The 27,591-nt window shown below is 40.5% G+C and overlaps 1 protein-coding gene across 3 annotated transcripts in view; it reads left to right on the top strand.

The window, feature by feature from the left end:
* pleca (plectin a) overlaps nucleotides 1–27,591 on the top strand; it is a 111,212-nt gene that overhangs the window by 16,439 nt on the left and 67,182 nt on the right. The window contains exon 1 of one of the 3 annotated variants that reach the window (XM_040122438.1): nucleotides 4,405–4,702. The exons of the other annotated variants lie outside the window; for them this stretch is intronic. Within the exon in view, the coding sequence (XP_039978372.1) occupies nucleotides 4,612–4,702 (91 nt within the window). The 5' untranslated portion in view covers nucleotides 4,405–4,611. Of the gene's footprint in view, nucleotides 1–4,404; nucleotides 4,703–27,591 lie in introns of those variants that run through there. 3 annotated transcript variants of the gene reach the window in all.

Below are 27,591 nucleotides of genomic sequence, written 5' to 3'. Positions count from 1 at the left end.
CATATATTAGGTATCGGATCGTCACTGATCGATTCATGCTCATAATCCAGGACAGAGGAGTTTGTGCAGTTTGCATGCTGGACACCAGAGGACAGTATCCAAAGATGAAGTGCAGTGGAGCGTGTCTGCATCCTTCTGAGCCACTGATCCTTCACTGACTATACAGTGTTTGTGCTATCAGTGTATTTTTATTCCTGACCCATTCATGTGACTCCATATTGAGGATTTTTTTAAAGTCCTACAGAACAATATTAAGCCTGCCGAAAAAAGCAAAACAGATGCCCTTATTGAATTAATACTACAAAAGTATATTGCTCTCCTTCGGGAGTATTGTTAGTATTATAACTTATTACATACATATTCTGAGATTTATTGCCACTTTTTTGTCCATGTTCATGTGTGCTTTACATGTAACTTACCTGCTTCTTACATCTAAATTACAAGAAATGATTAATTGCATGACATAAGGTTACTTAACAATTTCTTTTTAATGTAATTCATGAACTTAATTAATCTGAATTCAAAAACCCTTGTTTTCAGGTGAATTTGATTCAATTTCTCCAGTGCGTTTCTATTTCCTCTATTAAATGTGGGGCTATTTATTACTGCACTGTAAATACACTGTAAGGTTTATTTCTTTGGCTGCTATTCTTTTCTCTATTCTTATCTTATTTTACTTGTATCTTATTTTAAAATATATTCTTTATAGCTTAAAAACGAGCTATACCCAAAAAAAAAAAAAAGAAATCACCCCCGTCATGAAGGCAGCATAAACCGAAATGAACCTTTTCATGGATTAAATCAATGTAGAGGTTAAAGAGACCGAAGAATGTAACGCTACTAATGCCCTGTCTGTCACTCACCACAGTAACAGTAATTACTGCCATTGGAACTGTAATGCTTCTCTTGCTGTTAGGAAAAATAATGTGATTACAGTAATTTGGAAAACACATTGTCCCTGCAATGCGTTTTCAGTAACTACACAAAAAACCAGTCAATGAATAGCGAGGGGGGGGGGGTCGTATCCTTCCTACCTACCCTAGATGTGTTGTTGAGTTCCTTGTTTTAATTGTTTTACCAGAGAACATAAATTAGTGGCACAGCCAGAGTCTGTAGCTTGGTGACGTGTGGGAGGGCCGATGGGCACTACAGTCCCAGTCACTCGGGCCAAAGCCAGACCAGCAAACAGAGAGACAGACGTGAGACACCATCCATACTCTGGCACAGAGACAGACAGAGAGAGAGAGAGAGAGAAAGTGAGAGAGAGAGAGAGAGAATCAGAAATCTTGCCCGTAAAATATCAATATGAAAGAGCCCAAGTGCTCTGTATGGTGAGAGGAAAAAGTACGGGAGTATAAAAACTGTCATGGTCCTGGTTGTTACATGTTAGAGGCATCTTTAGAGCTGAGCTGTCTGGTTAACAATGGTTGTTCTAATTAATGATAATTTCAGGTCCATATTAAAAGTGGTATTTGAGTTACACCATTAAATTAAAATTTTAGGGTTGCATATGCATCTCTATGATTATCATTTTGGCTTCCACAATGAATAAACCTAATCAGATGTGATAATGATGCTTTGTAATCAGTCTGCCTGCTCTGTTGTACCAAATCAAGTGCTACCTCTTCGCAGGTTAATTGTCTGACCGCTCACAGGTGTTTGTTTCCTAACTATACAAACATTTGCTGCGCTGGTGGTGATGCGTCTGTATAAGAAGTCAATTTGTTTATTTAATTTGTTCTCAATAATAGGTAAATAATCTTTATAAATATAAAATCATCATATGCAACCAAATCAAAAATGTAGCCACTGCAATCGTGCATTTCCCTTGTAGCCTTACTGTTAGTGTTTTTAGCTGTAACACTCTAAAAGAGCTGTTTATATAAAACCATTTGGTGTTGAGGCTTAGTGTTGTGTAAATGTTTTTTTTAAACTACTTTCAGCCATATTAGAGATTGATGGAGTCTTAAAAACCTCAGCTGAAAAGGCTGTAGGAGCTGGAACCCATGATGGATAAAAAAAAATACAACATCGTGTTCGTCAGAACTCACTGTCAGGTCATAACTCACTGTCAGTGTTTCTCAACTCGCTGGTTGAGAAACACTGCGCTTAGTTGGATGAAATATTTTTCACATTCCTGACATGAAGGATTTATTAATGTAAATTTTGCAAGTGGCAGGTTCAGGTTACAGAAATTCTCCTAATTCTCCTTTTATAGCTGAGTAAACACAAACTCTATGAGAAAGTGATAACACAAACAATTGTGCGAGCATATCTGCCACGCTCTGTTGGTTTTTTTTTTGGTTTGTTTTTTTGTTAAAGATTGGTCATATAGTTTGGCTGAGTAGAGCGATTTTGAGATGGCACTCCAGCTGTGTTGCTCATAGAGACACACACGCAACAACACATAATTACACACTCGCAAACACAGTTGATGTGGCAACGCTGGCATGAGATGCAGTAAAACATCGAACTTATCACAGAAGAAAAAAGCCAGGTGGTTTCTGTTGGCGTCTGCTTGTTTTGTGAATTGTAGAATATCCAGACACCGACTGTACTTGTTTCATAATAGGCTAGGTCATACATTTATACATACAAAAGAACCTAATAACACTAATAACACTAACGGCTTAAATCCGTCAAGGTGTGACAGCTTCACTGACATTGTGCTTGCTGGTTCACTTTCATGGCTCGCAGAAACACCTGAACAGAATGGAGACGCCATTAACGTTGTTAGTCGAAACCTGCGCTTTTCCCGCAAAGATAAGTCCGAAATCACTCCCTTGTTGACTCATCCACTATTATGTTAAACACTCAATAACTTACCCTACAGTAAATCATAACTCACTGTCATGATTTTGGACACTTAATAAGATATCATCATCTTGCACCGTCAGTGACAGGCGTAGAGTCGCATCATTGTAATGTTATTCTCCGCATCTGTGAAAACCTGAAGCATGCCACCGGGAGGTTTTTAGTGCATATGCTTATAGATGCTTCATTTTTCATTCCTTTGTGGGAATTTTTGAGGACATTATATAGTGCATAAATGTCACACTTATTTTAGGGACAGTGAATTGGTGGAAATAAATATATTGCACAATGTCTGCCGTGAAAACGGCCGATATAGATATATTGTACAGATTTTTCATTTCAGGGCTGCAATAACAAAAGGATTTCATTGAAAAGAATTGAACACTAATGTGCATTAACTATCAACAGATATACGCTGTCATCCATGATAACTTGACTTATGTAACTGTTGATAATCCTCCAAAGAATCCAAAGAATCAGCCCTAAAAATCTGCTATTATCATCACTGGAAAGTAACATTTTTTTGAGTGATTCACAGTAAATTTCCTCAAAACTTTTCCAATTTTCTTCTCAGTACTTTTCTTCTCAGTACTTCTTCCAAGCACGGCTTCCTCGTAGTAGGATCCAAGTGTCAGTGGTGTTGGCAGTGTGGACCTAACATTCAGACTCTTCAAACTCTAGGGCCTACGAAATGGACTACTGCTAATTCAGTATCTTGCACTCATTTGCAGTCACTGGATGAGAGCATGAGCTGACTGTTCATGTCAAAGTGAATGTAAATGGCTGGAATCAGATTCATTTTGACTTTACAATCAGCTAAAATCAGAGCAGGGAGTGAAAGTTGATGGATGGGTAATGTTTTAACTTGTAAATCTATAAATATATCTGCATATAGGAAATATAATGTACAGCAGGTTCGAGGTCAGGTGGAGCTTTTTGCCTTCTCAGTTTACCAAATAAATTTTCTTAAAAACTTGAGAACTGTTAATCTTTCGAGAGCGAAGGCCATATCAGTGCTATGTGAAGTGAGATTTCAGTTTACTTTGTCAGAGGTGTTGGTTTTTGGAAAAGGCCGCATGGATAACTAACCGTCAGGATTCAGGTGGTCTGTCCTAAAGTCATAGCTGTAGTCTCCTTTGTTTTGATCGGTATCATTCAGCACTCATCCAGTGTTTTGTCCCGTACTGAAGAGGTGTGGTTCTCTGGCAGTAAAGCTTAACAATCTGCCATCATTCAGCTTTGGGAATATGACGTGACTTTGAGGAGAACCATGTTAAGTGTTGCAAAGAGAAACTCAAATAACCCCACACAGCTCCGTCATTTGTTTTTTCATCGAGGTCGCCATGTGTGTGTCTCTCTATCTGGGGTGGAGCTGGCCTGAGTGGTGTGGGTGTTTACAGGATCTGCTGCTCTGCCTCAACTGGTATCTATCTTTGTGGTGTGTGTTCGCCTCTGTGCCTTTAAGAGGAGGGTCTGGTGTGTGTGTGTGTGTGTGTGTGTGTGTGTGTGTGTCTGTGTGGGTGTGTGTGTGTGTCTGTGTGTGTGTGTGGGTATTTCTCAAGCAGAGGAGGGGAGTGGTGGTGGTGGTCTGGAATGAAATCTACAGCTTTAGAGGGAATGCTGTGACTGAGTGTGGGTGAGGAAGAAGGTGGGGACAGACAGACAGATAGGTGGACAGACAGCCTTCTATCAGCACTGAGGGGACAGAGTCAAAGAGGGGAGGACAGTGGGAAGTCAAAAGGGAAAGTTTGAAGAGAGAGGAAGGGGCCCTAACCCTGACTCAGTATCAGCCAGGCCATGTCCATGCCCATGTTTTACCCGGGTCAGCGACTGCCAGAGGAGCAGGACTATGTGCAAGCCTATGAGAACGTCAGAGAGAAGTATAAAGGTAACAACACCCCTGCTCCTCACTTCTTTATCGGCTTTTACTGTGCATGCTCAGATGATAACCATGGTGAGAGCGTGTTTGAATGGGAGGTGGGTGTGTGAGTGACTGCATGGCTCAGTGAGTGTGGGATTATGTATCCCTGGATGACTTACCGGCATTAATTGGTTCATATTGATTTGCACAGATGTACTTGGGTTAAAGGGGGCTCGCTGTGAGATGTAGAAGCAGGAAGTATAGTATGAATGACATGGACATGTGGTCTAACACCTTCGCACAGTCGTGATGGAGATACATCATGAAATTTAGCCTGAGATCTTTTTGTGTTATTATAGTTAGAGACGTTGGAAACGATGCATAGCAGTGTCACATAGATTTGGCAGACTGTAAAGGGAAGAGGTCTGTTGAGACGCAGGAGGTTAAGACATGGCCTTTATACAGGTTGAGTGATGGAAGACTTTTGTATCCATAAAACGAGGAGTCCTCTTTTGCCTGGTTTGTTTCCTCCTCAGTTTTGACCTGACAGACTCCTTTGCATACAGGGGAATGGCTGTGCAGTGTGGGCACAGGGAGGTGAGACATTTGGTTGAATGGCGCAGGTCCAGCAGCGTAGCATGAGTGAGAAGAGCCGCCAGCCAACAAGGTGGCACATCCGAAGGACATTTCACCTGTCTATGTCTGGGTGAACACTAGCATGACTTGATAGTCTTTACTTTAACTTCAGAAAGCGCTGCAGAGTTGAAATTCAGACACAGGAAGCGGGCACAACCTCAGGGTGTTCCTGCAGCTCATTTGCCTACTTGATTAATGAGTCTGAATTTGACCAATGCAAAACCAGGGAGGAAAAATCACAACCTCTACATGATACACATTTCTGCTTTCGGTTTCACACTGTTCCACTGACTGACGGTCATTGGCGTTAACATGCAAAGAAACATGGCAATGCTCCTGCAGAAGGAATTTTATGCCTTTTTTATTGGTAATTAACAGTAGAGAGATGTCAGGAAATGAGGGGGAGGAGGGATTGGAACCGAGAAAGTTCCCCCATTGTTCGTCAGACCGCAAAGACACACATAATGCATTTTAGTTAGGGTGCTGAATTTAAACATAACTTTTAACTTCACTGGACACATTAAATTGCAATTTTAAGTTATTTATCAAACTAAAATGCCAAATATTTGCTGCTCCAGCTACTCAAATGTGAGGATTTGCTTTTTCCCGTGGCCAAAAAAAGCTATTTGATATGTCAAGTTGGGTTCCAGGATATAGTAATGGTAATTTTTCACTATTTTCCAACATTTTAGACCAAATTATTAATTGATCAATTTTTGACTAATCAATAAAATTGATAACGAAGATAACTGTTTGTTGCAGCCCTAATCAAAAGCTCATCATTCGGTGTCCAAGCCTAATGCTTAACCAGTGCTCAAGCACTGACATTCATAACTTTTGTAGCACCCAAAGGTCAGACTAAGAAATGAGAACGATCTGACTATGATCAACCGTTATGGTATTTGAAAGTTTAATGTGGGTCTGTCTGACTCTTTAATGTGTCTCAGGGTCACACAAAAGTGTGCTCGTACACCTTGACATTATTGCTTTCTAATACAGACCAGGTTGTTTTTAACATCGAAATACATGTATACTATCTCATTTTAAATTAAATCTGGGTTGGAGAAAATGATCAGGCAGGCCACCATACTGAGTTGTTGACCAGCTGAACTCTTGCCTGCTTGGGTCTTTCTCAGGCACAATGTGCAAGTAAAGGCAGGTGAATTACAGCAACATCTGGAGGTGGTTTGGATACCAGTTGACAGGAACAGCTGTGCTCTTTTATTGAGCTTTTCATCCATTTACAGTAGGGCATAAGTGAAGAGCCAGTAGTGGTTTGCACTGTGCAGGCCCTATACTGTCCGTGTGTGTAACTGAATCAGTATAAAGCAGGGCATTGTTGCTCAGAAGCAGCGTGGATGTTCAGCAAAATCTCTGGATAAAAATAGGTTAGGAATAACAACAGAGCTCATAACTGTGGGCTGCATCTACAACCCCCGCTACAACAGACTATCAGTAAGGACAAATGAGCCGGGTCTTGGTCCTGGTATGTTGGGAACAGCTTTGTTCCATCCAGTCACACCAGTCTAGTAGTTTTCTTCCCATGCGGCTGCCTACTGTGCATGTCACTGTGGGCAGCGTTCCTGCTGTATTGCTCTGGCACCAGTGTGGTGCTCCACGCCCCTGTCATAACCTCCAGTCCCCCTGCCAAGATCTCACTTCCTGTTACTGTTTCTTATTGTTGGCTTTTGACTTTGTTAGCTATTTGTTTTAGATAATTACACCTCCAGAATGAATGTGAAGTCTGGATACATAATTGTGAGGGTGAGAGGGTGAAAGTACTTTTTGTTTTCATCAGCTATGTCTTGAGGTGTGAAGCCAATCTGGATTTTTGAGCTAAAAGTGGGTTTAATGTGTGGGGGTCTGGCATGAGATGTCAGCCCTTTCTGCAAAGCCTTTGCTTGAGATGATGTATGTGTGGAGATGTCTGTGTGCGAACTAAATTACTCAAACATGGCCTACTTAATGCACTTAGGTAATAAGTGTTCATGTCATATTGGAAGCAGAAGAACAGGTTGACACCTTGTTGCTGCAACTTTTATTTGTTGGAGAAAACACTTCCATATGGAGTTTAATTAATTAATTAAGAATCAGCCATTAATAACCTGCAGCTGATATTCCCCATTTAATGGAAATTGGGGTCATTTTAATTATTAGTGTGAATATAATGGAAAATTAATATTCTTACTGACTTGGTCTGCTGACTGTGATGGATTCTTTTCTATTTTTACTCGAGTAGTTGACACTGGTTCAAAATTCATAAGGCTGCTGAGAGCTATCAGATCCTGATTAAGTGTACACACTGTATCCCCGTATCAGAGATCCCAGATCAAATGAATATGGCTTAATGTCATAACAAACCAGTTGTTGTTCCTGTACCAGCTGTCCTGTGAGGACCATTTGCATAAGTTATTGCAACAGGTGAAATCCAGTTTCCTGTGGGAAAGATAAAGTGTGGCTGTGTGGAGCTGTGTGTTATTATAGTAACTGAACAGATCTATTAGTGTAAAACACGCAGCTCTGCTTTAAATACTCGCTGCAAATATATCCCAGGAGTTTACTCTGTCAGTCTTCAAGTTATTTTGGTTTGAAAGACAAACTAAAAAGACTTGTGACATTTAGCTTGACACGATGTTGCTTAGAAAGGTGGCAATAAGTTATGTAATGAAAATCAGTGCAGTCTTTCTCACTAGAAGTATAATTAGTCTTGTAGCATCCAACCAATTTTTTCATATCATATTGATTATGTTTCTTCTGCACTCCCTTACTTTTAAGTACAAGTCACATTTCACCAGTGTTGGATATGTTTACGGAAAACGCTCTCGAGGTTATGCTGTTCTAGAGGTTTGGCTGCAATGTTCCTCCTCCCCATGGAAATGATTGGAAAAATCTAAAATACTGAGGCAGGAACATTGCAGGGTGGAGAGACCTCAGTAATGACTCCCACAAATGCAGTACAAGCACCTACGCTTACTAACAACTCCAGTGACCTGGCCTCAGGCTCAGGTGACCCTGAATGGAGTTTACTCAGGTCTTGTTTGGTGATCTTAACCTCAAGTATGCATTCTTCTGAGGTTAGTTGGTGGTTTTGCTGTCAAACCTCCAAGAATCGCTCTTCAAAGGGCAGGACTTTTTGCTTTAAGATTAATGTTCTGACGTTTATTCTAACAAGATCACTATTGTAAACTAAATCTAAGAGAAAAATAGGTATCTAAAACACTTTTACAATAAACTGGAATAAATTAAGAAATAAGACGTAAATAAATCAAAATCTGAACAACAGCGGAGATGATAAGAAAGAAATTTTTCAAGAAGGAAATTCCCTGCTTTGCCAAGGTTATCCTGAAAACAAATGTGCACAATAACATTAAAACTGCTTTTGAAAAAGTATAAAATAAACTGAAATTGAAATAAAAATGGAATAGTAAAGAAAAATCTATGGTACAATCATCTATCTTTTGTGTTTGCTCTTTAAAGTGGAGGTCTATGATTAAATCCTTCCTGCAAGCTGGATTCTAACTGTATTCAGTTTCCCACTCTTCCCACCCTTTTTAAAGACCCCTTAAATAAGCCAACACGCTGGGAAACCTGCAGCTACAGTTGACCCTGTCTTTACATTTGTGTGTGTGTGTGTGTGTGTGTGTGTGTGTAAATACCAGCAGGGTTCACTTCTAAAAGGGCTGCGATAAGTCTGTCATGTGAATCACCATTGAGCTGGAGCGTCCACAGAGAAACCCCCTCCACACTTCACTTCCAGAATTTGCCTCAGATCACTTTCATGCAACTTGACCTCATATTCAAAAATAGTAATGGTCCCTTAGTTATGTATGCGCCTTGTGCAATCACACGTCACACACAGATTAGACTAATTATTGTAATTAGTTCCGCCTACTGAACATTTTGTTTGCACAGCAGTGGCGACTAATAATCAACAGCTATTAATCAAAACACACTTAAGTTGGAGCCATTGAACTCAACATTAAGTTTCACATTTGGGCCTCCAAACATTCACAGAGAGGCAGGAGGAAATTTGGGGAGTTTGGGTTGAGTGTTATAACAAAATGAGGGTGCAGATAGTTTCTTTTAATGTCCACTGTTAAGGAAGCGATTAGCCATGTGAAGACATGGGGCTATAACTAAAAACAAAATGATTTAAATGCTCTCGTCTGTTGAATAAGGAGAGATTAACTTAAAAAAAAACAAACAAAAAAACAACCGCTCATTAGTTTATTGCCACTGTATAAAATTTGGGCATTTAGCCCTTCAGCTGTACTTGAGTATTGTGTAAGTGTAGAAATACAGTACCTGAAGTTTGTCAATAAGTAAATATAATATGTACTATAAAGGACCTGCTCTGTGTTGTTGTCTTGTTTACCAAGAGTTTCCGTTTCCTACTAGACTGTTTTCAAAGATTGTTGCACTATGGTGTTAAATTCTCTTGCAATCACTTGTATTTAAAGTGACGTATGTAGCCTCTAGTGTCCGGTATGCCCCTGTTTGTGTGTCCATATGTGTCCAGATGAGTCATTAATCCAAGCTTGAGTATTTTTATTGAATTTTTCCGTGTGAACGCCTGTTTCCATGGATTGTGTTTGTCTGAGCCACTGAAAGTAGCCCTTAAAGTAAAATGACTCCTAATTTGTAATTAAAAGGCCTCCTATGTCTGGTGTTGGCACGTTGTTAGCTGTCAACCCTCTGGTGACATAATCTGATTAGTATCAACCTGCAGAACAAGAAACAGCAGTTGCCTGACAGATAATCGACAGTTAATGGCAGTTTAAAATAAATCAGACGATCAAGTCAGGCTGTTTGACGTAGATGTGGAGAGACGTGTGATTTTAAGTAGCAGTTTTTCTGCCATCCATTGATTCCTCTGTCTCTCTGCCCTGCAGTTAGATGGCACGCTGTGTGTATGGTGGGTCCAGAGGAAAGGCTCAGTCATGGAATATGATTTGGTCTGCATGCATAAACAGAGACATGAACAGAGTGTTATTTTAGAGGGAAAGCTCGTTCCCTGAGGGTGTCTCTGTGTCTTCTGACTGTCAAGATTATCGCCGCTGTCAGATGAAAACCTTAAGATAATGACTAAGCAACACATCCCTGTTTAGCTTGACTGCAACATGTTGTTTTTTTTTTTTTTTTTTTTCCTAAATCATTAGGGGTGTTTTCTTTAGTGTTGTCTTAGTTGAGAGACAGACAGGCAATTCTTTGAAGGATCTTAAAACATGGAAACTACTAAACTTAATTCTGCAGGTGGACACTAGACAAGAGACAAATGGCTGCAGTTTAGGTCATATATGTATTGTTTTAGTGCCTCTCAGTGTGATGAACTCCATTGACAGAGGACATACTCATATATTATCTCCACATATGTTCACACCTACACTCTGTCCCACAGTGCTGTGCCAACAGGGCGCCTCAGTGTACTGTAGATTACCCAGGACTCAGAGGCTGCAGCAGAATCTTCCCACCTTTCTGCTACTTCACATGAGTTTGTGAGATGACCTGTTTGGTCTCTGTTTATACACATGTGCGGTTGAAACATATTGTGTGTGTGTGTGTGTGTTTTTAGTGGAGTGATTGGATATGACTATCAACGTTGTCAAGTGTATCTACAGCCACGTTGGCAGCTCTGTGAGGGAACCTTGGATGTCTGGAAAAATTTCAGGGGACTGCATCCTGTAGCTGTTGAATTTGCTGTCGGGGTTATGTGACTAAATATATTTGTTTCATCAATGGATTTAAGGAGTACACTTTAAAATTTCAGAATGGAAAGTTTGTCACGTTCAAGCTCCAAGAGCCAATAATTCAAATTAAAACTGCTCATTCTGTCTGACCGGTGGTCAAAATAAAAAAGGATTCATTTTATTTTGATGTGACACATAAAGCAGCAAATCTGCTCTTTGAAGAAGTTGTGAGCAGTAAATGTCGGATTTTTTTACTTGTTAAATTACTCAAACAATTAATATATTATCAAGATAGTATTATTATTACTGTATGACTTGTCCACTCATCGTTTCAGAAATGAATCGCACATGTTTGCATTCCTCCTGATAATATCCTCTGGTTGTAAAACAATTATATCGTTTCTGTTTCTTGGAAAAAAACACACAAAAAGAATTCCACAAAAGAATGGAAGCATACTTTTGTTTAGAACTGTTTCACATGGTTATTAAACATGTGATTATCTGAAGAATAAGCAACGGCGATGAACTGGGGGGGGGGAGCTAACATCCCAGAAAATAATCTGCATAGTTGAATCTGATTTGCAATTGGTCCATTAAACATATTAAACAACATATTAAAGCCTCCAAAAACCTTTTAAAAGGCTGATATGATTACCAAAGGTACAAAGCTTTGAACTCTGAGATGATAAAATGACCATGTCAGTGCTTTTTTTAAATGCTACTGGGGCTCAAACTTTACTATTGCTGCAGTAAGACCGGTTTGCCAGCACAGTCTCCATTGGTCATGCCCCTTTTATCTGGCAGCAATAGATGAGTTCACATGCTTTCACTGAGTCAAAATCCCCTTTGATGATAAATGAGATCAAGATGTAGTTGGTTGTCTTCACTGTCTCTCTGGTTTCTTCTGCGAAACAGTTTCAAGTCTGCAGAGAACTGCAATTCGAAAATGAGATTTTGTGTTTAGAGCAGAGGATTAGTGTCTTCCCAAACCCAGAGAGTCTATAACAGCTGACATTAATTATGTAACCACACTGCAGCATATTCATTCTACTAAATGATTTTAATCTCAAACTGAATCTGAAAAGTTTGTTTTTTATTTAAAAGCCCCCAAAATTATGAATGGACGTAGGTTTTCTTGTTTTCAATACATGCTGCAATTAAATTTAGAGGAAATTCACTTTTCATAATGCCGTGCATCTAGTTAAATTACATGACACGCGACAGATAATCTCTGGCGCTTTCAACCACCACTCATGGCCTTCCCCGTTCCCCGAGATGTATTCAAAAGCTCCACAAAAACCCAGTCTAGAATGAAGTCTTAGGCTCAGGCCCAGATCTTTGGAAAATTTCACTGCTTCTAACAAAGCTTTTAAATTTTAAAAACATAAATTTAGTCCGGCAATAATGTCAAGCTGATTAACAAAAAAAAAAAATATTAAAATTAATGAATGGTCATTTTTCAACTACGTGTCCCTACCTCACATCTGCCTTTCGTCATTTTATAAAATTATAAAATTCACACTATGTTTGCTGAAGGTCTAAACTAGCAACTTTCCAGACATGTTTGACTCTGGTAACCTGTGATTGGTGTTTGTCATAATTTTAGACATGTAAAGGATTAGATGAGTGATCGAATCACTGGATGAATTGATAACTTAAACCAAAACCTAATAATTATGGATATATCCCTTTTCTGTCTTCTCCTACTGCACTTCTGGTTAGCTGTAATTGTTGCTCCGCCTGTTTTACAGTGACTCTCAACGCGAAAAGGGAAAAAGAATCAATAAGGTTTTTAAAAGTTAACCACAGGTGATTTAACAGTGTGATGTCAGTGTTTACTTTCCCACAGTGTTCAGAGATACAGGTGTCTCATGGAGTCCACGGTTTTTCCAGCGGGATGTTGACTAATAGCGGTGACACTATGAAGGATTTCTTTCTAATCTGCCTGTGAGGATGATGTCAGTGGCGGAGAAATCTGTCTGGTCCCGGGGGGAGATTTCGGTCTCCTGGATACAGTCAAACACAAACTGTCATTTTATCCTGCCTGACTCGAGCTATAAAAGATCGAGAATGGATACCAGGCACACTGTAGCGCTGAGGCTACGAGTTTGTTACGTCCACATAAGTCCAATAACTCGAGGGATGGAGTGTTGATCAACCACCTCGATACAACCGGTCAGTACCAATCATCAGTCTGTCTCCTACAGAGTGCCACCTTCAGCCCTGCTAGAACACACGTCCCTGTTTTTTTTTAGTGTCCTCGTTTGCTGACTGTCCATCCCTCGGTCTGACCTGTGTATCAGGGTGCGGAGAGATCCTGGCCTCTCCCTGGTCCTTGGCTTCGGAACAATAGTGCTAACACCCTGGTTCTGGCATGCTGCACTAAGCCATTCCAATGCCAGGAATGTCAGTAGTGAGCTGGCTGGCAAGTACTCTATTTTTCAGCAGGGTTCCTGGGTTTGAGATGCAGAGCTGCATTTTCCACATATCCACGCCCAACTCTGCTGCCTCTCTCACTGTTGAGTAACACTCTCAGAGCTATGAGCAGTGGATCAACCATTACAACACTTGCACTGATTTTTGTCTTGTCTTTTTATCCACTTTTTGAGCTAAGAAACAATCAGCTCATAGATGTTACAGATGACTCACTCGTGGAAATAAGATTATAATAAAAATGTTTATTCACTTAATGGTGAATTTTACACAATTTTCCCTTCTCACCTAAAAACATTGCCCCTCCAGTTTTGGTTATTTTTATGTTTCTACTTCAGGCAAAGGTTTAACTACAATCACCGCCTTGCGGTTGTATCCCTCCGCCAACCAGTCAAGTTGCAGTTTACATCCATGTCTGTCCAGACTCATAACATATGTAGTGGGGACTTGAAGGAACTTAATAAAAGGTATTAAGTGTATATTATAATTAGTGTATGGATTCTTGAGCTATGGCCAAAAACATGTTCTGTGAGGTCACAGTGACTTTGACCAAAATCAATCAGTTCATCCTTGACTCCGAGTGAGCGTTTAAGCCAAATTTGAAGAAATTCCCTCAAGATGTTCCTGAGATGTCCTGCTCTCGAGATTGAGACAGACAGACAGACACAGACAGAGACGGACGGACGGATGGACAACGCGAAAACGTAAGGCCTCCCAGCCACGGCTATCACCGGCGTGAAGGCATAAAAAGATTTGTGATGGACTGGGGAAATTCTACTATCCAAATGTTTAGAAAACGCTTTCCTGACTCCACTAGATAAAATCAGCATTAAAGATGTTATACACAAACTACTGCACATGTTACTATCCTGGTTCCAGTTTTTGCAAGAGCAGTTTAGCTCAACTGAGTATTGCAAAATATTTTAGTACTAATGTCATCTTCATTCGCATATCTTGAAGGTCACTGATATCAGCAACACTGTGCACACAGAATGGATTTGTTGTTCTGTGTTAATAAACTGTTCTTCTGGGTGGCCTTAGAACAGCCTCTCGTGGATCTCTTTCAGTGCTACACAAAAGGCGAAGAGACAGCATGACTGTGTCTCTTTCACAGTTGTAGATCCAAAGGATAGCTGGGCCTCACAATACATTTTTCATCATGACGCACTCTGTGAATTCCTCCGATGTTGGTGTCTTCCTCTTAAGTTGCCCCTTTCTTCGGTAAGTATTCATAATAACGAGAGCTGCAACAGTTTGTTGACTGATTAGTTGATGGAAAGAAAAATTAATTGGCAACTATTCTGGTAATTGCTTAATCATTTGCAAATAAAAATGTCCAACGTTTGTTTGTTCCGGATTCCCACACGTGAGAATTTGATGATTTTCTTGGTCTTACACTACTAAGTGAACTGAATATTTTTGGGTTTTGAGCTGTTGGTCGCACACAACCAGATATTTCATGCTGTCACCTTGAACTGTGTGAAGTTGTGATGGGCAGTTTTCTGATGTTTTATAGACCGGATGTTTAATCGAGAAAATAACCGACAGGTTAATTGAAATGAAATGAAAAAAATCATTAGTTGCAGCCTCATTAACAACAGCGCAGCACATCATCTTCATGCAACCTTGCATTGTGAAATAGACCAAGCTATTTATAACGCAGACAATTTGGTTGATTATTTGAACACAGCTCCTCTTTTTACCAGTGGTATGTGGCCGTAGTTTAACTGCAATAATGTACTCAGAGGTGTCCTGATTTAGAAAATAACAGACTCACTCTGCTTCACATTGTAGTCTTTTTTTAAATGTTTTTGTATAGCAGGACACCATGTGGTGTATTATTGCTAACATAAACTTTTGTATTGGCCCCCTTTTTATGTCTGACAGAAGCAGGGTGTGGCAATAGCAAACTAATTATTTTTAGCTGCTGACAGGTGACCCGACTGGTTTGTTGTCCTTTCGTGTATGTGTGTACAGATGGGCTGCAACAACTGCACATGGAGTTTGATATCACTTTTAATGACTGTAGATGGCAAGGGATGGCACCCACAGTATCACCTCCTCCCGGGGCCTCGCTGATGGTGTATGTCATGCCTGAGATCAGTTTGGCTCTTGAGCTGACCCAGTACAACCCGCCTCACGCCTCACAACAGAGTAGTCTGTTGGTCCTGCTCCAACTTCTAAATGGGGAGGGAGAACCGCATCCCAGAGAGGGGTGGAGGTTGGGGGTATCAGGTCTTGACTGCCGATTAAGAGGGACATGAGAGTTTGGCTGTTTTGTCAGTATGAGTGTTGACACTGTAGTACTGAACAGCTGCATGGAAACAGAAACATCCACTCAGCCGGGCAGGGAATCAGGTGACTTACTATGGCACACAACGACATTTAGCAAGGAAACTTAAATTCCTCCATCTTCTCAATTACTTCAGTTGCATTCAGAACAATGCTCTTTATTATGTGGTTGTGGAAGAAGAACGGTATTTTTGAAATCAATTCCAGGGAAAAAAAAAATGTGCAGACAAAATTAATTTTAGCTGTGCCTAATACGGAACAATTGGGTAACAGTGATACTAAAACATAAATCATTATTTTCAGGTGTACCTCATACATTTGTCACCTGTCTCTGATTATTGGAAGCAATATCTGTATTCGGGGCAAGCTGTGAATTCTTTAGGCATTATGCAAGTTTTGGTTTTGCACAGTAACCGATTTCCACACTTTCTCACACCGTTGAGTGACTGAATGTGTTTAGAAAAGGTTCAAATCGCTGCTGCTGCTGCTGCACCCGTCAGGCTGTGAATATAGACTGAAGTGTACATGAGTCTATTTAGGTGCTTCACCCCAGTGAAATGCTAGTGAAGGCAAAAGTGTACCATGAAATGAAAAAAATACAAAAAATTCAGCACCATTTTCCGTCAAGTATGGATTGTATTTAAAATAATGTAATTTAGGATGTATTTGTAAAAGGTAGATGTTAAGGTACATAATTGGACATGTGCCAGTGTGTTATTTCTTCTTATAGAGTCTGACATGTTTATTGAGTTGATGTTTCAGGTGCGGCCTGCCAGTTGGTGCATGATATTTTTCTCCTGTCGTCACCAGAGGCTTCATTTCTTTGGTATGAGGCCCGTCGCACAACTCAATACTACAGCTCTGAGGCTGCTCGCTCTTCGCAAGCTGTGTTTCTCAACGTACCTTCATAAGACACTGATCTAAGAGGAGGAGTTCCCAAGTTTTACGACTCGTTAGATTTTCAAAAATTTGAACAATTTTGCTTGTCGAACGGTCACGTGGGGCATAATTTGTCTGTAGGGTTTAATGAACTGCCTGTTTAAGAAGCTGAAAACCGGTCGGCGTTTGTGGCATTGGAATAAAATGCAGGTGGGGTGGAACGATAGGAGGGTGGGTCAGGGAGACTTTCTATTGATCATGAATGTTAAATTATTTGGTGGTTCGCATTTTAAACATAACGTTTAATATCTTAAGGTTACTGATTGACCCAATCAAATGCTTCTTAGTTTGCTAAAGGATTATGTTCAATATCCCAGGTACCATGATCATTGTTTAGTAAAATTTGGAGAAATAGATTGTTCTCACTGAAGCTATTTTGATGTGTCGAACACAGCTATAATTAATAGCATTATTGATGGATGCATTATTGATGGCTGCATTCTGTTTAGGTGTGCTACTTCCAGGGCTCTGGTACTGCGCATGCTGGCTCGCTGGCACACCTGAATGGAGCAGAGCCGTCACTGCTGTTACGAATTACACTTGTGCTTTTCCTGTAATGACATGTCAAATTGTCTGCTGTTATACAACCCATTATTTCAGAATTACACATTTTAGGCAAAGACACATTTACATTAAAAAAAAACCCATTTAAGTTTAAAAAAAAAAAAAAAAAGTTCAAGGACTTCACTGAGTTGTGTTGCTGGCCTGTTTGCTGCCCAGAATGAAGTCTACCAATAAAACGCTTTGAGCTCAAAATAGCTAAGTCTGGTGTTTGGGCCATTATTGGATTTAGGAACTGCCAGTCTTCGGGGGAAAGGAAATGTACGCTGCCTGAGAGAAAGTGCTTCTTGAGAGGCTCAGCTGAGGGAAATAAAAGTCCTCTGTGAAACAAAACAAAGTAATAATAGAAATATTTGATTAAGATAGAAAGGAACTCTGTGATTTGGGAGAGACTGGATGGTTTGTTGAATTATTTGTTCTTGGCCTTCAGAGGGAGCATTACATAAGTAACCTTTTCAGGGTTTAAAAACAGAGTATTTGAATAACTGAATTGACTTTAAACCTATGTCACATTTTGTTGTCTGTTACAGTAATTGTTTGTAGAAATTATTCCATACTTCTTCACATCATCTTTAGGGCCTGGTGTTGTCATTTGAAAGTTTAATTACTGCAGTCAGCATTTCATTCAGACCTCATCTCCCACCCCCAGATACTGTACCACCTATGTTTATCTACGTTAACTGGATCTGTGGTTCGACCGTCAGCCTGACAAGCATCCATTGATTGTTTATTGATTGCAGGAGGGAGTCATTACAGCCTTCCTGAAAAATGTCTTGACTTCAGCACAACGTAGTAGCACACCCGCGGCTAAAAACATTATGATGCTATTTGTTATACAGTTGTTCTACACTGGTTTGAGCGTCTTGCTCCTGTTTTCTCACACTTGTCTTTATTATTTGGCAGCTGGATTGGGCACAAGTCCAAAATGAGGGGATCCGTGTGTGAGAGAGTGCAAGGCCAGAAGCAGGCTGTTGAATTCAACAGCACTCTGCTAGAAGAGAAAGTAGGGTTTTTTTGTAAACTGGTGACTTTTGTAAAGTTGAAAAACAAGCTGATTTTTCCTTTTGAATAAACTGTATATTTTCATTATCTGCTCATTCCTGTCTTCATATGGGCTAAACAATCTCACATTCGTACCTGAAGAGGAGACCTTATTTATCCTCATTCATTTAGTGTAATGCATTTTTCATGTTTTTGATTTATCTCACAAGTGGAGCTTGTTCTGTTTCAGGACCTTTCAAAATTCTGTTACCATGATTTATTGTCTCTCCTGGTTTTCGCAGACAGTGCGAAACATTTCAGCTATTTATCTTTTGTAATAAAACGCAGCTCTATGCTCCTCATCATAGTTAGATCAGTAGAATATTTCAGACATAGAGCACGGAGAACGTTACTACCGTGTTCACTGAATCGTAATAAGCTATTTTTAAAAGCTTTGCTTTTAAGCAGTCCAGCCACTGAACACTTAATTAACCCTCTGCAGGAAATGGCTTCGACTCTGAAACTGGAACCAGTGTGGACTTGCTGCCCTGATGCATGGAACCACATGACCATCTGTCCTGTAGAGCCGTGTGATGATAAATATATAAGTGTAGTAGTATCAGTCCCAGTTTGGGACTCAACAGAAGCAATACAGGAACCAGAACCACACTTGAAAAGGTCATATACGAACCAAACAACTTACATACTGTACATCTGTAGAACCATCCATGTCTACACTAAGCAGACAGGTCACCCTCAAATCCATTATGAGTAATCCACAGCTTCATCAGCCGACATACAAAAGACTGACTTAGCTTCTCCTTTCTGCAGTTGATAAGGTATAAGCCTATTACCTAAACAAGTGTGCTGACTCAGAACACTGTGAAGTGGATGATCTTTTCCAGGATGCTTTGAGATTTAGACAAGGTTCTTGTTTTGTGTGTTTCGGTGAGTCATGGATTTCACCTGTGGTTGGGCCGGCTTTCCTTATAATCTTTACCAGTCTGTTGTCACCTGGTTTTGACACGTCTGTTTTCGAAGCAGTGCAGAAAGTAGCACTTCCACTTTCGAGGTACTGATATTTGATACGGAAAATTTGCTTCTGGTTTTAAGGGTATTGAGACTATTCACCTTGAAAATTCAGGGAAAAAATCTGGATAGTCGTTTTCCAGCATCTGTTGCTTTTAGCTTGGCTTGATGACAGGAGTAACCGTCAGTTCTGTTTTTTGTTTTTTTTTGTCGGACAAGTGTAGATCAGAGTGGACACTTTGTTGTGCGTTTCCCGTGAATCCCCAGGGATGTCTTTTTCCCATCCTCGACAAACCTTGTCCTTAAATCAGATTTTACCATAACAGCCACTTTTCCGGTGATGCAGAAATCTGAGTCAAGTTAGCATGCATCTGTATACATATTTAATTTTCTTTTCTTCTCAGGAATCAGAATTAATGCACTTTCGGTGTGTAAATCCACTGGATTTTGGAGCTGACAAAAGTGAATGCTGTCCGATTCAGCTCAAAAAATTCACAAAAATCTACATACACAAGCCATGTGTTGTGTCTGGTCATAGTCTTATCTGTAGATGCATATGTCTTCTGTCACTTGGGCAAAATAGCATTTTCAGTATTGCTGACTTCAGGCACGACACAGCAGAGAAGTGCCAACCAAGTCACTTGAGGCTTGAGGGAACTGCTGAGTCAAAGTCAGCATAGCCTTGACTGTCATCTTCTAAAATATTACTGCCAAGGCTCAAACGATGTAAACCTTTATGTCTCTTGGTTAATAACAATAATTACTAGTAAATGGATTGTATACTCTTTTCTTAATATCTTATGTATTATGTAAAGGTTATTGAATTGGATTGTACGAAACAGCGAATTCCCGGGAGTGAAGAACTCATAACTCACAGGGATCACCTGAATTTAATTTGGGATAATTTGTGAGAATTTGTTTTGCAGCTCTAATTACTGATTTCACCTGTTAAGGATATTTTATGTGAAACTCTTGGAGAGTGCGGTTTTAATTTTACTGATAGTAATACCATGTTTCAGAAGTTGATGCATAATTTTTATTTAATATTTTAATTTGTTCAGATTGCAAAGTTAAGTTTCGTCAAAAGTGCTCTGTCATCCAAACCCCTCCAAAGTCCAGGGTCCCCTCTGCCCATCCTGTTTCTTAGAAATTACATTTATATGCAACTAAACTGCAACAGCAAATATGATCAGAGCCAATTTTTTTTTAATGAATGAAGTGCTACAGCTATTAATGGTAGCAGAGTCGCCAGGAGGTGGTTGGGGTGGATGGCGGTTGTTCAAAAGTGCACGACTGTGGATGTGAACTTCGAGTCCGGAGTCTCGTCTGTGGTTTAGGCAACAAAAGCGCTTTGGCTAAGGTTAGGGAAAGATTTTGGCTTTGGTTGAATATTAATGAACCTGTGTCTGAAGTCGCTGAGGACTTTGTATGTATTAAATCAGACCACAATATTTCTCCAATCTTAACTAAGAGAGTCTAAACATAACCATAAAACAGTTTAATAATGCTGGAGTCACTACAAGTCGATATTGTACGCAAGACTGGATATTTTAGCGGAAAACAAGTACGCCGTCTGTGAACATTTTACTTATACGTTCAGTATCGACGTATATGCGACTTCCTAAATACGTAAATTAACAAACATATCCTCATCACATTAATTGAAAATGCAGTGTGGTTGCAGTTACGTTTCCTTCAAAATGTATTCGCTGTTGTAGTTTAGTGGCGTATAAATGTAATTTCTAGGAGACGGGGTTGGCTCTGCAATGCTTTTTCATCAAAAATAGACAGGCTCCTCTTGTGCAGTGGCAGTAATGGAGTGGTTTAGGGGGACATAATGCTGAGTCACTGACACTGTTGTCCTGACTGAGGAAGAATTAATCCATGTTTACCTTAGTTTTATATTTGATTTTTAAAAGACATAACACTACATTTCAAAGTAAATGGTTTATTTTATCTCCTAGACTCCTACCAGAGTAATATTGTATCAGGGCATTTAAACCTTTACTTAGATAAAACATGTGTGACGCTTTAGAAGCTATTTTTTCCTTTCACCCACCACCTTTCAATCCAAACTTTCATGACTTCTTACGCTCTGTATTGGCTGCTCGAATCCAGCTACATGCACTGTTGTGATTTGATGGCGGAGCGTGACTGTTACTGGTTGAGGCACCTCCCTGTGAAGCACCACAAGGATGAGACGGGGCGACATCAGGGAGGGGTAGGCGGTGGAAGTGAGGGAGGTGTGCTTCTTTCTTTCATAGTTTCTCTGCTGACAGGGATTGTGAGCGAGCGGGCAGGAGAGAGGAAAAAGGGAGTGAACAAAAACACAGAGCTGCCAACTCCTGTGGCAGCAGCAGAGCGGAGAAGGAGAAGGGGGTATAGAGAGAGAGAGAGAGAGAGGGATAGAATCTGCCTGCTGTTAGCAGAGAGACATTTCCATCCTCCAGCGTGGTGTTTGCGGTGCTGAGCTGACCTTGCAGAGCTCAGCCTCGGCTGTTTGGAGCCTCAGGCAGTCGCAAGAGGGGAGACTGTGAGCATGGATCATGCAAGGTCCATCCAGCATGAGATCAGCTCTCTCAAAGGTACTCCTCTCGACTTTTTTCAGATTTTGGTTCCCCAGACTCTTTACATCTCCATCATATGCTTTGAGGGACTACCTTGTTTTCCAACTGTCCCTCCCTTGCAAGGACTTCCTCATCGTGTTGATGCAGGCTGAAGAAAAAGTTCAGCTTTGAAGGTTTCGGGGCTGTCAAATTAAATGTGGGCATTATAATCCTCTGTTCTCCCTCGCTGCCTGCATGTTTTTGTGGATAAAAGGAATGAATAGCTATTGTTCTCCTTTGTGTCCAGGGGTGAACACAGGGGTTGGACCAAGGGTCGGGGGTAATGATTGTGCCTGGATGTTGTGTTTTATGAGCCTGTGTATAAGATGCATAGGGAGGCTGCTGCTGCATGCGGCACATTGAATACGTCTGCGCTGGGAGATGCAGAGCAGAGCCGCTGCTGCAGAGCGGCTGCTGCTGCTGCATCACCGCGGTAACAGCAGTGATATGGCCAAGTGTTGCCCTGCCCCTCCGTCAGGGATGGGACTGTGGGTGCAGAAAGCCTGATTTAAAACTGTACAGCTGTATATGTAATAGAAACAAAATCTCTGTGTGGTTTTTCTCTGTTCTTGCTGCCTACCTGGCTGCAGCATGGTTTCATGTTTGCTTAACGTTAATGTTTACATCAGCAAAGTTAGCTCCTCCCATCTTTGTCACCCATAGGTGTCTCACTACTTTACTTCAAACATGAGAAATGCATTAATGTAAGGTGTAACTTTAAATGGCTAATTTCTTCAGTTGTAGTCCTTACATGCGGGCTGGGTATCAAACCTCAGGACTCTTTTGGTACCGAGTATCAAAAAACCGTCAGATTCATAATCCTGTTTACTTATTTTTTAACTGCAGTAGTTTTTAGACAATGAAATTTAGGCAAATTCCTTGTACAAATGCTACCGGTCATCGTAACATTTTATTAACTTCGTGTCAAATGAAAATCATATCCACAATGATAACCGAAAATTTGAATGATACCAACCCTGGTCTCCACCAAGTTTAATCCAAACTAGCTATGGTGCAAGTTTGTCATGTTGCTGCTGTAACAACACATTAAATATAGTTACTCAATATCACATTATCACTTTTGTTAATTGATCAACCTCCAAATCAAGCTTACTTTATGTATTTCATTAGTTCTTAATTAGTAAGACAAACTCTGAGTAAAGTGCACTTTTTTAATTGGCATTCACCCAATAAGTCTGTATCCAAAAGGCATCTTAATTTATTCAAATAGTCTTCCCATTTGTCCCTGCCACCCTGCAGGTATTACAGTCTGCATGGTTGGTATTTCTAGACTTAGTTTCAGGCCATGTGCTACTTATACATTAATCTTTTAATCAGTGTTCTCCATCTAAATTTCACTAAGAAAGGGGGTTCAAGCGGACTGACCGACATTCATAAGGACAGAAAGCGTCCAATTTGAAGAGACAGGCCCCAACCAGGGCTGGTGAAACTGGCCCAGCCTGAAAGGAGAGCCTTTTAAAAGCTCTTCTGTCTGGAGCTGAGGTTTGTCTGGACTATTCTGGCCTGGCAAACTGTGGTAACACTTTGGAAGAGTTGTCCAGGCGGCAGAGGCATTTAAATGATCCCGGAGAGGGATCTGAAGGAGTCCTACCCACTTGGATTAGCAGAGAATGTTTTCCCCAGGGCTCCGGAGACAAAAGATCCCTCGCTTCACTGAGTGCTCCCAATGGAGTTACTTAATATGTTGGGCAGTCCTGCTTACTCAGTCAGACTCAGTTCATTTGTAAGCATGTCGTCACCTCGACACCATTGCTCCCATTGTCCATTCTTGTCAACTATTTTCAGGCACTTGGTGCGGAATCAGCTCTTTAACACAGGAGCCTGTTGATGATCTCCTCTATGTCTCGAGACATAAAAGGCCACTGTTGATAGGTGGCCTTGGTGGCCTGTCACTGACAGAAGTATTCACCCACTGAAAATGCTTGATATTCCTTTCTCTTAGTACCTCCTTCTGCCAGCCAGCTCTGGGTCTTGACCCAGATATGTTTAGCTCATTTCAGGCTTGTGCAGATCTCTGAAAAAAAGCTTTTAGGAAGACTTTTGAAAGAATGCAAGAAAGCTGCACTTAGCTACATTCCAGGCAAGTGAAATATTTCACTTGAATGAAACTCCTCTTGCCATTTCATGTTCATTTATTTCCTTTCTGTTATCCCCTGTTTGATTTTGTATTGTTTAATTTCAATTTTCTATGCTGCTGTTTAAGTCAGGTCTCCATTACAAAAGAGGTTTGCAACCTCAGTGGCGTTTACTTAAAGGTTAAATAAAGGTAACACAAACAAGAGAACAACATGAACACAAACCTGTTTTAACCTTTGGCCTTTGTGGAGCTCTGCTATTAGCTGTGTCTGTAGCTCTGTGTCTGTCAACACTCCCGTCTGCTCCAGGGTTTCTGTTTAGGCCTTATCAGAGTGTCTTCACTAACAGCACACTGTTGTGAGTTATGCTCTCTGCAGGTTATCTGCTGCTTGAAAGAAATGTGCCTGGACTTTTAAGCAGAGCAGGTCCAAACCAGGCATATCCAGTTAAAAAGGAGTTCAGGGCAAGGGTGAGTGCACTTGACCTGTGACCGGTTTTGTGTTACAGGAGTAGGTGGCAAAGAGGCAAAGTAGCTTCCTGACAAATGGCAGGTTCACCTCTTGAAATTTTGTAGACACGCAATTCTGAGAGCTTCTTCAGTATTGTCCACAGATTTAGGTAGAAGCAAAATAAGCTTAGCATGATCATATTTTCTGATGTAAGAAAAAAGTTACTGCATTTTTTTGTGAATACCCTTTGGGATTGTAATGTGATTAGAGACATTGTAGAAAAATTGTGTTTCCGTTGGGAAAACCCTTCACGTAAAAGTAAGAAACCATAAAGTCCATTTAAATAATGACAGGTGACACCAGTGATTCCCAATCAGGGTTACTCATAGCCTGTGCGGGTATTAATGAATGTATTTGTGTTTAGGAGAAAGATAAACACACAAATATGATCGGTAATATATTTACTAACCATTAACTGTCCAGCTATAATAGGCCAGCTGCACAGGACACATCTCCCTTTTCCACCAACCAGTCAGTTAACAGCAAGACTTGGGATTGCTGTGATTGTCAGAGTCTGAAACCTATTCCACAAGCTAGCCGAAAGGTCTAAGTGCATATCTAAAAGTAATGGATAAATGGTTGAAATGTTTGCAGCCATTGGCACACCACAGCCACAAGGGTTTCTCTGCAATGAAAAACCTTTTAACATTCCCATGAAGGTCTTGCCATCTATCAAGAGGATATAGTAAAGGGGTATTGAGTCCGTCTGATAGGAGTTGGATGAAAACGGTTGGAAACCGCTGTTCTACACAATTTACATGCCATCAATGTGGCACGGATGAAAATAAAAACAGTCCTGAAAAAAATCCAAACTTGTAAAGTTTTGATATCTGAATCAGCATCCTGATAGGCGAAGTGACTTGAAAGTAAGAGAAAGTAATCAGAAAACATTACTGACTGAAGAGTTAACTAGTGACGAATAGAATACATTTTGCATAGGCCACATGTAATGGAAAGCATCTGTTTTGTCTTTGTTGCTTTTGTCACGGCTGGACATGATGATCAGAAATGCTCTTAAAACGTATTTTTATTTAGTCAATTGCAGGTGTCACGTGTGTTTGATCTTTTTTGGATCCTTTTCCTTCACTCCCCTTTTCACAATAACAGTGGCTGGTGCTTAGGCAGGCTCGGCAGCTGTTTTTGCTGTATAAAGCGTTACCCACCTCACATAGAGATTGCTGAACAGGCAGCAGCTGACAGCCTGTTTGCCAGTACGCCCTGCAGCTGAACAGGGGTCATCAGCTGTCTTCTCCGCGCCCGCAGCCCTGAGGGCAGACCACTGTGTCCAACAGGACGAGAGACAGACGAGGAGTGCTGTGTGATTTCAGTGATACACATGATGACGCTGTTTTGACATTGTAAGTGATAGCAGTATCACCGAGACGCATGTATACACACACCTTTCCACAAATCTGTAAGAAACTCATTGTTTGTGTTGATGTTTTTCAACATTTACTTTAATTTACTTGGGGTACTATTTGTCCGAAAACAGAAGATAGTTTTTAGCAGACGTTTTCGCAGCTGTATGAATCCTGAATGATCATGTGGTGAAACTCCCTCTACTTATGACGTCGTGATTCACAGGCCTGATTGCAGCATTCAGTTGGACAGATAAACTGTATGTGGGCTGTCTTTAACCCAATTTGTGAAATAAATCAGCAACATGCTTAACATCGTGACAGGGCTATTATGTGGTTCCCTGGTGACCAATAAGTATATGATCTAGATCGATATCTGTAATCTGGGGATGAACGAGTATCCCTCTTATGATTTCCTTCCTTATTTCCTCACAGTATCCTGTGCATGCCTATCTGCAGTCATGCTCTGTTCGATGTCTGCAGATAACAGTCCGGTGCGGCATCAGATCAGCGTTTTCTTTTTCCTCCACTGCTGCACTTTCTGCCCTGCCAAGAATTTCACAGCATAAAATGATCCAGGAGGACAATGCAGGGGATAACTGACCGGATGCTGTCGTTGGGACAGAGCAGAGGGGGTTGTGGTTTAAAATATTTGATTATCATGAATGTACTATATATGTTTGCCGATTCTAGGTGTTTATTGCCTTTTATTGCAAATCTTTCTGTACAGTTGTAGTTCTTGAAATTATCAAGCGGTTTCATTCATGTGGCGTGTGTGTAGGATGTTGCTTATGCATACATCCTGTCTTGTATTTCATGCTCAGACAAGAAGGGCTCATATGTCACTCTCCCAGCCTCTGCAGCAGCGGTATTCAGTAGCTCTTAGGTGCTTCAGACGCTGTTTAACCTGCAGTAATTGGAGGACGGCTGTGTTTCAGATTCCTCACCTGTTTCTGCCCAGCCAGGCGTATGATTCACTCCAGATGGGATAACTAGAGTCACGTTGTGCAAAGTTTATACCTCCAACCTGCATGCAGAGACATAAAATGACATCAAGGAGTTTGTCCCACCCTGATGAAAGCAGTTTTAAATCAATATTTTTACATTAACATTGATCACTTGGCTACTTGTATGTGGGGGGTTGCTTGTACAGAGAATTATCACCCGACTCTGCAGTTTCCCTCAGCTCTACAGAACGTTTTAGTGTCCTTCAGCTCATTGCATTGTTATCACAGCCTTCAATTTTACTGGTTTGGTTCAGTTTCACTGCATTTATCAATGCTTTTTTTTCAGCCACAGCAGGCAGCTGTCTCAGCAAACTTAGCACACACACTAGCATTTAGCAGCTTAAAGAGCCAGATATTTCCCCAGGGGTTCATGGAGACCAAAAACACAGACACAAACAAATAGAGTGCATTTTACACATATATATTTACCAGGTGGCCGGAAGCATAACTCCAAATGATCTGTTACACATCTATATCTGCTGGATGTATAAGTGGGCAACTGTTTGCTAACAAGTTGTATTGATGTTGTGTTTAAAGCTTGTTTCTGCTCCTCTCCAGGTAACCAAAAAAAGTTAGGTATTGCAGGTTTAAACAAGAAAAACACTAAAATTCTCCGTAAAGGCCAATTGTGCCAACAACAGAGTTTTTGTGTTAATCTTGCTGAGTAATAGCAACTCTGGCAGAGTCGTTGGTTTAGGGCTGCACCTAACGATTATTTTCATTATCAATTAATTTGCCAATTATATTCTAAATTAATTGTTCGGTATATAAAACATCAGAA

This window comes from Xiphias gladius, chromosome 24 (assembly GCF_016859285.1).
Source record: "Xiphias gladius isolate SHS-SW01 ecotype Sanya breed wild chromosome 24, ASM1685928v1, whole genome shotgun sequence".
In the NCBI taxonomy this organism is placed as follows: domain Eukaryota; kingdom Metazoa; phylum Chordata; class Actinopteri; order Istiophoriformes; family Xiphiidae; genus Xiphias; species Xiphias gladius.
Note: the sequence above shows the minus strand (reverse complement) of the source record. Positions and strands in the feature narration are given on the sequence as shown.